At 42.5% G+C, this 13671-nt stretch overlaps 1 protein-coding gene across 4 annotated transcripts in view; it reads right to left on the bottom strand.

The window, feature by feature from the left end:
* LOC127420783 (cAMP-dependent protein kinase inhibitor alpha-like) overlaps positions 1-12217 on the bottom strand; it is a 44137-nt gene extending 31920 nt beyond the window's left edge. For all 4 annotated transcript variants that reach the window (XR_007893867.1, XR_007893868.1, XR_007893869.1 and 1 more), the window contains exon 1: positions 12065-12217. Coding sequence is in view for 1 of the 4 variants with exons in the window: in XM_051663326.1 (XP_051519286.1) it covers positions 12065-12202 (138 nt within the window). In the remaining 3 variants the exon portion in view is untranslated. The remainder of the gene's footprint in view (positions 1-12064) is intronic.
* Positions 12218-13671: the final 1454 nt, after the last annotated feature.

Raw genomic sequence — 13671 nt, 5'->3', positions numbered from 1 at the left:
ATTCAGTTTGCCAGGCGCCCACCCAGGTTCAGCGGCGTCCGCTTCACCTCGGTGAAGGGTGAGAACACCGCTACCATGCATGTGGAGATTGCTACACTTTTGCGCAATAGAGCCTGTCCCTCCAGCCGAGATGAAGGAAGGGTTCTACTGCCCTTACTTCATTGTACCGAAGAAAGGCGGTGGGTTGCGACCAATCCTGGACCTGCGAGTACTGAACCAGTCTTTGCACAGACTCCCTTTCAAGATGCTGATGCAAAAACACATTATAGCGAGCGTCCGGCATCAAGATTGGTTCGCGGCGGTAGACCTGAAGGATGCGTACTTCCACGTCTCGGTCTTACCTTGACACTGACCCTTCCTGCAGTTTGCCTTCGAAGGCCAGGCATCTTCACAAAGGTCGCAGAGGCAGCCCTTGTCCCGCTAAGGGATGTGGGCATCCGCATCCTCAACTATCTCGACGACTGGCTAATCCTAGCTCACTCTTGAGAGTTGCTGTGCGCACACAGGGACCTCGTGCTCCAGTACCTCAGCCGACTGGGGCTTCGGGTCAACTGGGAAAAGAGCAAACTCTCCCCGGTTCAGAGCATCTCTTTTCTCGGTTTGGAGTTGGACTCAGTCTTGATGACAGCGTGCCTCATGAACGAGCATGCACAATCGGTGCTGAACTGTCTGAAGGCATTCAGACGGAGAACAGCGGTTCCACTGAAATTTTTCATAGGCTCCTGGTGCATATGGCATCCTCAGTGGTGGCCACACCGTTCGGGTTGATGCATATGAGACTGCTTCAGCACTGGCTTCAGACTCGAGTCCCGAGATGGGCATGGCGCCGCGGGACACATTGTGTGGCCATCACGCCGATCTGTCACCGCCTCTTCAGCCCTTGGACCGACCTTGCATTTCTACGGGCAGGGGTTCCCCTAGAGCAGGTCTCCAGGCGTGTTGTGGGTACAACAGATGCCTCCAAGATGGGCTGGGGCACCGTATGCTTGCGCATAGCACATTTCCCCTCCCTTGAGGTGAAAACATGCGCTCTTGGCTCCCAGTCATGTTCACAGACTGTGATCCCTGGATGACTTTCCTCCTTAGCCCTCTGGCAGTTGAGTTTGCGGAGTACTTGCTGACCAGCCCAGTACTTGCGCTAATAAGCCCCTGTACTGAGGTAGGTGCTCCACATGTGCTAGTTCCCCGAAGGCAACCCCATGTTATATCTTCCGTAAAATTGTTTCCCTGACGGCAAACTGCATCTTCCTTGGGCAGAGGCCCCTCTGCCCCCAGTCACCATGCTCTGTAGAAACTCCTCCCCCTTCAGGTAGGACCTACCATGGGATCTCTCCACATGACATACTTCCGACAAGACTCGGTAAGACCATGTGACATATTCCTCTCAGAATACCCCCAACCCCCCCCTGCACTCTTTTGGGCGGGGTGTGGTCTCCACGGTGTCTTCCCCTTGGGAGGGACAGCCCCCGACGCAGACACTTATGGCTCCCAGTCAATTAACAAATTCCACTCTTTTTGGGAGAAAAGAGAGGGAATAGAGGTCTCGGCTGGGCTAGCCTGTCCCTATAGTTGGGCAGCTGACTTGTTCCTGATGGACCGTTTGACGCTCATAAGAGCGTTGGGGGAGGTTACATGACGGCCTGGTGCGCTGGCTTTGAGGCACACAGCAGTCTGCCCGTCACACACCGCCAGTTCACGAAACACAGTTCAGCTAGTTGTGGCATTTTGTATAGGGACCCCTAGTGTCACTACATTGACACAACGTCGAGTGAGTGACAGAAAGGAAACGTCCTGGTTACTTTCGTAACCTCCATTCCCTAATGGAGGGAACGAGACATTGTGTCCCTCTTGCCACAACGCTGAACTACCCGCTGAAATGGCCGGGACCTGGTCTCGGCTCCTCAGCACAAAACGTCCTGGTTACTTGCGTAACCTCCATTCCCTGATGGAGGGAACGAGATGTTGTGTCGATGTAGTGACGCTAGGGGTCAATCTTGGGAGCCCGAGATACCTCTGGTCTTTGATACAAGGCCAATGAAAATTGGCAAGTGGTATTTGCATACCACTCCTCCGGACATACGGGTATAAAAGGAGCTGATATGCAACCACTCATTCAGGTTTTATGCTGAGGAGCCGAGACAAGGTCCCGGCCATTTCAGCGGGTAGTTCAGTGTTGTGGCAGGAGGGACACAACGTCTCGTTCCCTCCATCAGGGAACAGAGGTTACGTTAGTAACCAGGATGTTCCCTATCTGTCACTCACTCGATGTTGCCCAGTCCGCTTCTCTGCAAATGTCTGTTAGAGAGGCGCCCCTGGTCAAGGCCCAGGAGGCCACTACACCCCTGGTAGAATGGGCTCATAGCCCTATCGGGGGCGGCACATTCTGGGCTTGATATGCCATAGTTAATGGCGTCAATGAGCCAGTAGGTGATCCTCTGCTTGGAGACAGCACTTCCTTTCCGCTGTCCACCAAAGCAGACAAAGAGCTGCTCAGAGACTCTAAAGCTCTGCGTGTGATCCAAATAGATTCGTAAAGCACACACAGGACACAGCAACATCAGGGCTGGGTCTGCCTCCTCCTGGGGCAGCACTTGCAGGTTCACCACCTGGTCCCTAAAAGGGGTCGTAGGAACCTTGGGCACATAGCCCGGTCGGGGTCTCGGGATCACGTGAGAGTAGCCCAGACCAAACTCCAGGCATGTTTCGCCGACAGAGAACGCTTGCAAGTCTCCTACCCTCTTGATGGAAGTGAGCGCAGGGACATCGAAGCACTTACCTGGCTCCTTGTGACCACCCCCAGAACAGCCTGGGATGGGGGAGGAAGAGGCCTGTCCTCGCGACCCCTGGAGACTGTCACATCGGGGTGGATTTGTGCCACAGCTGGGCACGCAGGCGTGGGGAGACTGCTGCTGGAGCGCCAACCCTGCAAGGATGAAAAGGTGGACGGTGGTCGTGATGACGGCTGTGCACACCGGTTATGTGACCCAGGGAGCGAGGAAACCGCTCTTTTGCTGAACTGTTGGGTACCGCAGCCACTAGGGCATGCAGCGAAATTAAATGAAAAAGCAACAAAAGATTCTCCTCCCGGCCCTCCACCAGGGGATGGAGTGGTCTGCTTACCAGCTCCAAGGTGGGTTTCGTCGTCCCTGGGTCGCCCGTCTCAGGGGCGCTTCGAAGCCTTCTGTGGGTTCTTGGCGGCCGGCCGTGAGATGGGTGGCGTCTGCTTCCTGCGGTGGGCTCCACTCCGGGGCGGCACTCTGCAGCCATAGGTGCACCGCGAGTGCCTTATCCACCTGGGTAATTGCCGAATAGCCCCTGGCCGCCCCGCCATTGAGGGTAGTGAGGGCAGGGGAGCTGAAAGATCGGGACCGGGCAGTAAAAGGTGCCTCCCACGATTTTGTCAGCTCCTCGTGCACTTCCGGGAAGAAAGGGACTGGAGCGGGGTGTGGCTGCTTTGAGTGGCGCCGCGAGCCCAGGAACCAATCATCGAGCCGCGAAGGTTCAGGGGAGAGCGGAGGGTTCCACTCTAGCCTGACGCTCGCGGCTGCCCGGGAAAGCATGTCCATCATTTCCACATCAGCCTGTGACTGGGCAACCGTCCCCAAGGGGGGGAGCCCAGCTGAGGCTTCTGCGTCCGACTGGATGAGCCCGCTCTCCGATGCTGCGCTTGAGAGCTCATCAGCTTTGCGGGCTCTGAACAAGAGGTCGAACTCGCCGTGAGATGAGCCGGCGGACTCATCCGGAAGCCCGATCGGGGCGGACGAGCGTGCTGGGGAATGGGAGGTCCGTGGGGGGTACCCGGAGGAGGTGGTCCCATTGGGGTCCCCAAATCGCCCCCAGTGCTAGCTGCACTGGCCTCATACCCATAGGTAGAAGGACCGAGGCGGGGAGCTGCTGGGGTGGCTTGCTTTCTTACGAAAGCAAGCCGCGACCGCAACATTGCCATGGTCATGTTCTCGCAGTGAGTACATGATCCATCCACAAACGCTGTCTCTGCGTGGGCAGCGCCCAGACACGAAAGACAGTGATCGTGACCGTCCGAAGTTGAGCGGTAACGACCGCAACCAGGAATAACACACAAACGGAAAGGCATCTTTAAAAAGATGCGTCTTTAAAAAGACGTTTTGTGTGTGCCGGTCTTTTAGAGAAATATACTCTTTTAGAAAAATATACTCTCTTTTTTCTGCCGAAGCGCCCAGGGGCGTTCTCTGCAGTGCACCAGAGGGAGAAGCCGCTGAAATGCGCCGTCAGATCCAGCAGAGGTGAATGAATAGTCAGCTCAGTAAACATCGACCGTTCAGCTCTGAAGAGAAAATCTGAATGAGTGGTTGCATACCAGCTCCTTTTATACCCGTATGTCCGGGGGAGTGGCATGCAAATACCACTCGCCAATTTTAATTGGCCTTTTATCAAAGATCAGAGGTGTCTCGGGCTCCCAGGAGTGACCCCTAGTATCACTACATCAACACAGCATTGAGTGAGTGACAGATAGGGAACCTGAATGAGTGGTTGCATACCAGCTCCTTTTATACCCGTATGTCCGGGGGAGTGGCATGCAAATTCCACTCGCCAATTCTCATTGGCCTTTTAAAAAAAAAGCAGAGGTGTTTGGGGCTCCCAAGAGTGACCCCTAGTGTCACTACATCGACACAACGTCTCGTTCCCTCCATCAGGGAACGGAGGTTACGAAAGTAAGCAGGGCGTTTGCCATCACGGGTAAAGAATAAATATCACTTAAAGCAATTATTTCAAACCATAATAATAACTGCCAATTAATGATTTTGACAGTATTTTTGATCAATTTAATGCATCCTCGGTAAAAAGAAGCATACATTTTTTTCAAGAATAAAAATGTCTTTGTGTTCTAAAAATGGAAGCGTATTTACTGTATATAATATAATTTTCATAAAGTAACTTGTAACGTAATTACTTGAGTAGTTTTTCGGCAAGCTACTTCTTTACTCTTACTGGAGTCATAATATTTCATAGTACTTCTATTTGTACTCAAGTGAATTATTTCTTCAGTAGCAGTGCTTAAGTAAAAAAAATTACTTTTATTTATTTTCACACAAATCACAAGTAAAACAGCAGATTAACACTTCATAAACTTATTTTTTGCTCTATTGCTCACACAATACTATCTTTTTACATCGAAACATTTAACGCATGAAATGAAACACGAGACATTTTAACACTAACATTACATAACCAACTACATATACAGCTTCAAGCTTATTCAAGTGTGACTGACATGTGCAGTGGTGCAGCTGTTTAGAACGCTGACAAATTGCTGACAAGTGAGCTGGAACTGTCATACAAGCACCACGAAATGACGTAGCTACTTCAGCTATTACGTTTTTCGTCTCACATTTGCTGTCACTATCGGTTAGGTTTAGGTGTTGCATTTAGGGTCGGGACGTGGTATTGTTCATTTAAAAATAGAAAAAAAAACATCTTGCATTTGCTTTTTATTACACTATGCAGTGATATGTTTAATGAACCACGTAATTTCATTTTGCAAAAATGTTGCAGCAGTCATATAATTTTAATGAGACCAGGCTGTTTTTTTTAGCCGACTGTAGTTGCAAGTTCCGACGTTACCAACATAGTTCAACGATTTGCCAATGGTTTGCCGAAACCATACTTCAAACAAACATCATAAGTTGCATCGCAAAGTTGTGTGGTTAGAACACTGATCTATAATTTGGAACTGGATTGCTGATGACGTCATAACAATGAAACCACTGCGCCACCATATTGCTCTGCCCAGTGTGCTCATTGACTTAATAGAAAATCTTTTCATTTCAGTGAGTAAATATTTGCCATTTAATCACAGATTTTATATTTCAAACCTGTATATCCCTACAACGCAAACGTCCTACACATATAATCAATTATTTATTTAAAGTCGGGAATTTTTCCTTTCTTTAATGAACCAGCTTAATTGGCAAACAAATCAGCTGAATTTAAACAAGTTTAATGAAACTGAGGTAAGATACAAGCAGACATTTTCCCACTTATTTATTGTGAACATCAAAAAGTTCATTCAGAGTTACTTAAAAAAGTGGCTTTTTCTCATGGTCACTTGCCTGAGAGTGCATTCTCACTTGCCCTCTATCTCTATGACATGCAGCGGGCACGCAAGCAAAGAAAAGATGGTAAACATATAATATACAGCTATTATTGTTGTCGCAACTGGAAACATACACAAACTCACTCATACTACATACATAGCTCAAAGAGTTCACTGCAAATTGCAAGATCTTCAAATGGTCAGTCCAAACACAAACAAAGAGTGTGTGACCCTGATCTACAACTGGTCAGTTATTATATGCGTACCAGCAATCAGAGGCCATCTAGCTCAAAACACTGGCACTGCCTCTGGCACAGCTCCAGAAATATGCACAGTAATGGCTAGAACGATTGTGCTTGCCCTGTAGCACAAAAACATTTTGACTTTGAGCCTCTTTTTCTAAAATCAAAGGGCAAAAGCTTTGAAATAAGCATTCATGTGGAGAGAAAATAATAGAGTTGGGGAACTTGACAAAAGCCAGTTGTGAATCAAGTTATTTTCAGCTGTACAGACTGTACCCCCAATCCAAACCCCAGACCTAAACCTAACCATCAGTGGAGTTAGGGATGTAGACAGTTAACCGGTTAACCGATTAACCGGCACTAACAATTTGTTTGACTAATAATATTGGTTGAAAATGAAATGAAAGCATAACTGAAGAAATGACAGAGACGTTGTTTGATGGGTTTTACATGTAGGGCATGTTATCTACACACAAGGGCATTGTTAATATGTAAACCACTAGTTTGCTCTCAGTCTGACAGACAATGAAATATGAAGCATGCTGTGGTGGTGGGGGCGTGGTTGAGCATCGGCTTGTGAATGGAGAGCGAGATCAGGAGATGAGAATGGTAAGGATCATCACCTGGCAAAGATTGTCTCTAACAGCTGTTTGTCACTGCAGTGAGAGTGGAGACCTGTTTAAGAGCGAGCCAAACCCCAGTGAAGGGAGAGAGAGAGCTACCCATGCACACACACCCAGATAGAGTGTGTGTTGACAGTCCGCTGAAAGTAAGTTCTTTGTGTAAAATAAATTACCTTTTGAGTTGAATTTCGCTGTTTCCCGCTTCCTCCTTCCATCAAGAACTTTGTTACACATGTGCTTTGGTATAATTACTTCCGTGAAGACATTTTCCGGTGCAAATTGTGAAACAGGACTTTCAAGTTTAGTAGTAGCATGAGTACAATGCGGTACCATATAAAAACAAACATCTACAAGCCTCAACATCTAATGCTGCATTCCATTCTAATCGAAAAGTCAGATTTTCCAACTTCCTACAAGGAAAAGTGCAATGGAACGCCACTTGAACCTTGGAAACCTTTGGAAATGTTCAACTCCGACATCGCCGATATGCAAGTGTGTAACTTCACTCAAATATGTCAGTACCCAGGGAGATATACAAAGTAAGTGATAAACATTCACTTTTATTAAATAATATCGATAAATGAGTCAAATTTCCTGCATTACATGATATTAAAGTTGTTTAACTAACATCTGCAGAAACAGTTGTATAAAACATGGTAAATTACATTCTCTTTTGATAACCATACACCTGCAGCACAAATGCTAGCATTGCAGCATTGTTTATCAATTGGGTTGCTAGGAAACATTGTTGGTGACAGTCAAACTGCTACTAAGCTTATGTTGCATGGGAGATGGGAATGCGATGCCCGGCAGGACTTCAGTGCTATCGGAGCGTGTTTCAGTTATGTGTATCATACTGACTGCTGCCCATGTATATACTGTATACTATATGTTGATTTTTCTAAATAAAAATGATTAGGATTGGTCAGCAGCACAAACTGTAGGCTGATTTTTATTCTTCCATTGTTAAACTGCCAAAAGTTATCACCTCTTAGATTAATAGGTTGTGCAAGCGACCCATTCAATAACTGTTTGTTACAAAATGAAGGAAATATACAGTTGTTCATTCAAATGCTGATGTAATAATTGTTGCTAAATATGTACATCTGTCACGTGAGCCTGTTTTGTTTCAGCCAGTATAGATCATCTATAGATCACCAGTCTTCGTCTTGCCTGTTTGGCCACTTGTTTGATTTATGGCTTATATCGGTTAACCAGTGAGTACTCATGGTTAATATTTGCTGTAAATATTTGCAGTTACTCAGTTAAAATAATTTGCCAAAATTTGCATCCCTAAGTGGAGTAAAACTATCATTTTAGAAGCAAAAATGCCAATGATTATGCAAACGCGATTACGTCCTGATTTCATCACAGGATTCAAACATGGATCTCCCATGCTGCTGCCGCAATGTGCTTCCTGTCGTTGCAAAGAGAAAGTAAACATGCTCATAATATCGTAGTTGGTCACCTAGATATTAGTATCAGCCTTTTATAATCCATAATGGTATACTTTACTGACACTTGTATAATAAACTTGCGATATCTCTAGTTTGTCATAGCCTTCATATAAGTAAACATCTCATCTTGTGTAATATGCTAAAAGAGTGACCCACTGATCTGTGGATAGATGTTTTAGTGAATTATAAAAGGCTCTGTCTCTCTAAAGACTCAAACAGTTTGTGTATATAATGTGAGCATATGATTATGATTGTGTGTAAATGTGCAAATGTGTAAACAATATTTATTTATTTATTTCAAAATCCCTAATCTGAGACCAAAATTTCTAACACTAACTCCTCCTAGAGCTTTCTATCTACAAAGCCTGGTTCAGACCTCCAGACTATTCTGGAACAGCATGCTATGTTTTTTTCTAACTGATCGGATTAATAGTTTTCACACAGCAGACAATGAAAAATCTGATAGATCCAATAGACTTACATTGACAGAATGTTCAAACGGGTCAACGGAATGTTTGTTAATTCTGTTTTTTTCCTCTTTTTCTCCATCTGTATGTCTGTCTGTCTGTCTATCTGAGTGTTTATCTGTTTATCTATCTATGTGACAGTCTGTCTGACTATCTAGCTAGCTGGCTGTTTGTCTTACTGTAATGTAATGTTTTTCATCAAACTTCAAAATGATAAAACTACAGTAGTTTAAACTTTCAGACAAGGCTTTTGTCAAGCCAACATCAAAGATTACCTAGCTAAACTTCACATATATGGTTACTGTTTGTGGTGCTCACAATCATTGTTGGTCTTGATTTAAACAAACCCCTTATCCTATGTATTAAACTCTGGCTCATAACTCATCAAATGTAAACATCTGTCTGTGTTGCCATTGTTTTGTGTTCTAGAATGAATCACTTATAGATGTCTTCACTTCTTGCTTGTTTGTTTAGTGTGATTGCTGCCCAATTGAGCCTGATGAGAAAATTGGACAAATAGCTAATAATAACAAACATTCACATAAGATATTCAACATACAGCTGCTCTCTCTAAGCCACTGTGCATTAGCTGACAGCAAATTGAAGAAGAGAGAGAGAGAGAGAGCAAGAGAGCCTGGCTGAAAGATTATGAAATGTTTAGTCAAGGTGACCACAAAGAGCCAGTAAACATGGAGTGACTCTAGTCAGCTTGAAAGCAGGAAAAAGCGTGGGCTGACTGGGCTGAATTACCCAGAATACCATTCTGAGACATCTTACACAACTGCCACATGTTGCTGGGAATAAAAAGTACAAACAACATGTTTATGCATCTCGCTCCTCTCCACTGCACAGCATAATAGCTATACATCCTGGAACACAGTGTGGGGTGTATAGAGATGAGACTGAACCAATAAATGATGGGATTTTGCTCTACATTGACTTAACTGGTTAAGGAGATCACTCCAGGCTGACATTTTTCCCAGGGAAAATTGAAATTTCAGGTAACACTTACATCATATATTCCATTTGTTAAGGGATTATAAAGGGTTCATTAATGACTAATTATTCATTTACAAATGCATTATAAATCAATATTATGCAGTTACAACAAAATGCAAAAAGAGAAAAAAGGTGACTTTCATGCAATACCTGTCAAATAGTGACCTCTATTTTACCTCATGTGTTATAAATGCTTATAAACACCTGTGTTTTTGCAGACGACTTTTAAAAAAAAAAAGTCTATGCGCTCTATGCTACCCAGGCGCCCTTGCAGACGACTTTTGATAACTACACAGGATTAGGACTGTTGGGACAGCACTCAGAGTAGCACCATTCTTTTGACACCAGCTAACTAGGAAAGTGACAACACAAGTGAATCAAAACATTACAGTCATGAATATAAAAATAAAATGACATAATCCCTCCTTTTAATCTCACTATAACAGTCTATTTTTGCTGCATTGTGACATAAATCATGAATTAGGTCATTTTATGTTTTTGGTTAATATATGTATGAATAAGTGTATTTATTAAGCATCAATAACATGTTAAGTTAAAATGCTCACTGTCTGGAAAGAATTGCATGTCACAAAGTCACACTTTTTATGCAAGTTGTTATAAATGTATATCAATGATTTATAATGCATTTGAAAATGACTTATTAGTCATTTATAAACCCATTTATAAACCCTTAACAAAGAGAACAATAATGTAAAGTGTTACCAATCAAGTAAAATATGGGAAACTGGGTTTACTTGTCACACTTTTTACTCCAGTGAATATTTTTCAATGTAGGTAGGTTTATTTTTGAGAGTCAATTTCAGAATAGACACAAACCTTAAAATACTGGCTACAGATACGCTACAGAATATTTCCTCTGCTATTGCCCAGGAATAAAAGATACAGTTCATCTGACACATGCTAACCTATAGAGTCATGTTGTCACACTAGATGGAGTAAGCTGTCACAGTGGGACCCTGACATTAAATAGCATAATGGCAAAATTTAAACAGTCATGCAAATGATTCATGAAACAGCAAAAATGTGAAGGGAAACAGGTCATTGATAAGTAGTATAAACATTTAAAACTTATGTAACAACTTGACCCAAGAAAAATGTGACAACCTGCCCCGACCTGAGATAACATACACTTGTTCTTAGAACACAGTGTAACCTGTCAGTTAAAATCTACCTTCATTATATAGTCGACTCAACTCGACTCAATGTATTCTAGTGTGCTTTTATTGTGTTCACTTGTTTAACCAACAGCTATTTATTACAAAACTATAATGATATTGGAATGTAACAATTATAATTCACAAACGATTACTCTAATTGAAGAGGGTTTGGAAGTAGGTGTTTTAAAACAAGTTAAAAAATCACTGCTAGAGAAAACAAGCATCTGAGCGATTGGACTTTTGACTCGAAACCTTATCGTTACTGAGATATAGGCCTTGTGACAACTTCCTCATTTTAGGTCTCCTGTATTCAAACATGACAAAATACAAACAGCATCCTGTCATATGAGTCATGATGACATTTCTATAAGAAAACTACACAGCAAACCAAACAGGCCTTGTAGCATGGCTGAAAAAAAAGTTACCTTGCATAATAGATAATGTGTCTAATGCCATGAGGTATAGAATGTTTTATAGATCAAATAAACATAATTATTCCATTGCTAAGTGAGGAACATTTCTTAATTGAAGCATTAGATTCAAATTAATATTTGTTTACTGATCAAGTTTAATGTTACTGATATTGGTTTTACAATTGATAAAGTGCTCTCACTCTTGAACAGACTGAACTTTGGCACATCAGAATTACAGTGTAGATTTTCTTATAAAATTAATCTAAAAAATCATGCAATAGTTAAACCAACGGGAAAATTATGATTTTTTTAAGGTAGATTTTCCACCAAATGTGTATCAATTCACTTCATACTCTCAAAAACAACGACATAGACAGTGTCTATGACTGTAATAATAAACAAATGTGTTAACTTGCTCTTATACTGCAGTAATATTTGACATTCTATCATGATTGTCTGTTTGTGTCCACTGATTTTCGAATAATATAAAACTTGTTTGTAATATATTTGAAAAACAAAAGTGAATTCATATGTTTGCTTCTCAAGTGCATAAAGCATATCCATAGCAATGCATATCTTCAATATAATATTTACAATTCCCTCATCACTTACCAATAATGGGCAGCCTACAGAGAAATGGTTTCCATGTTTCTGTGCATCATGTTTCTCTTGGACAGAACAGGTGTGTATCAGGGCATCTTCAGTGTGTGTGTGTGTGTGTGTGTGTGTGTGAGTGTGTGAGTGTGTCATTCAGTTCACATGGCATGGAGGCAGTAACAGACTGTACCAACTTCAGCACACTGAGGGGGAGGACAGAATTAAATCAGATTGGTTTATTGTGCTCAGGGCTCCACCTACCTGAGCAAAGTGCAAACAGCATCCAATCAGAGTACAGATCTGTGGTAGAGAGACTGAGACTTGTTCTCATATGGGGAAGTTGTCACAAGGACTATACACTGCCTGGCCTAAAAACTAAAAAAAAGTTGCCATTTGGATTTATGGCAGTGTTATGATCTGGGTTGCTTCAATTTCTCAGGTCTAGGCTCAGCAACATTATGCGGCAATAAAATGAAGTCAGCTGACTACCTGAATGTACTGAATGACCAGGTTATCCCATCAATGGATTTTTTCTTCCCTGACGGCATGGCATATTCCAGGATGACAATGCCAAGATTCATCGGGCTCAAATTGTAAAATAGTGGTTCAGGGAGCATGAGGAACCATTTTTACACATGAATTGGCCACAACAGAGTCCTGACCTTAACCCCATTGAAAGTCTTTGGGATGTGCTGGAGAATACTTTACGGAGTGGTGGTTCGACTCTCCCGTCATCAATACAAGATTTTGGCCAAATATTAATGCAACTCTGGATGGAAATAAATGTTGTGACGTTGCATAAGGTTGAAGAATGTGCACCGGAATCAAAGCTAAAGGCGGTCCAATGAAATAATAGAGTATGCAACTTTGTTTTTGGCCAAGCAGTGTATATCAGTAATTATTGATTAAGGTTTTAAATGATATGAATAATAATGAGATCTTTCAGTGATAATATAATGCAGATGTGTTGGCTGAATGTAATACAATAGCAGTAAGTTACTCACTTTAACACTTAATAAAACACCCAAAAGTGTCCTAAAAGTAGTTTATGCATCATATTCTAAGTCTTCTGAAGGCATCCAATCACTTTGTATGATAAACAGATAAGTTGTTTTTCACTCTCATATCAAATCAAATGAGTGATCAACTTATCTATACAGAGCCCAAATCAAATATAGCAATATGTTAATAACAAGAAACCTCTTTGGTTCTTGTGACATGACATCATGACATTTGGTCACAAGGTGTGCAAAAACCAATAAGGTTTGAATATGATGCATGGACTATTCATAGTGTTCACTTTTATGCTTTTACTATGCTTTTACTTTTAATGCCATTTTTGAGTGCTTTATTAAGCGTTAAAATGAATCACTGTGTTGAAAACATAATATGTCCATTAGAAGCACAGTCCCAACTCACTAAATGCCATGATCAAACATTTAATATGTTCATTTACTGTGTAGTTATGTACACTATTTTAATGACATTTTCAAACTCAGATGTATTTTTAGTGTATTTTATTGAATTTGCAATCATGCTTATGTCCATGTTTATTAATAATAACATAATTCAGTTGTATGGGTTGCGATGAGAGAGTGCCCCCAGATGTTACGCAACACGAC

Source organism: Myxocyprinus asiaticus, chromosome 30 (genome assembly GCF_019703515.2).
Source record: "Myxocyprinus asiaticus isolate MX2 ecotype Aquarium Trade chromosome 30, UBuf_Myxa_2, whole genome shotgun sequence".
In the NCBI taxonomy this organism is placed as follows: domain Eukaryota; kingdom Metazoa; phylum Chordata; class Actinopteri; order Cypriniformes; family Catostomidae; genus Myxocyprinus; species Myxocyprinus asiaticus.
This window is presented reverse-complemented; position numbering and strand designations above follow the sequence as displayed.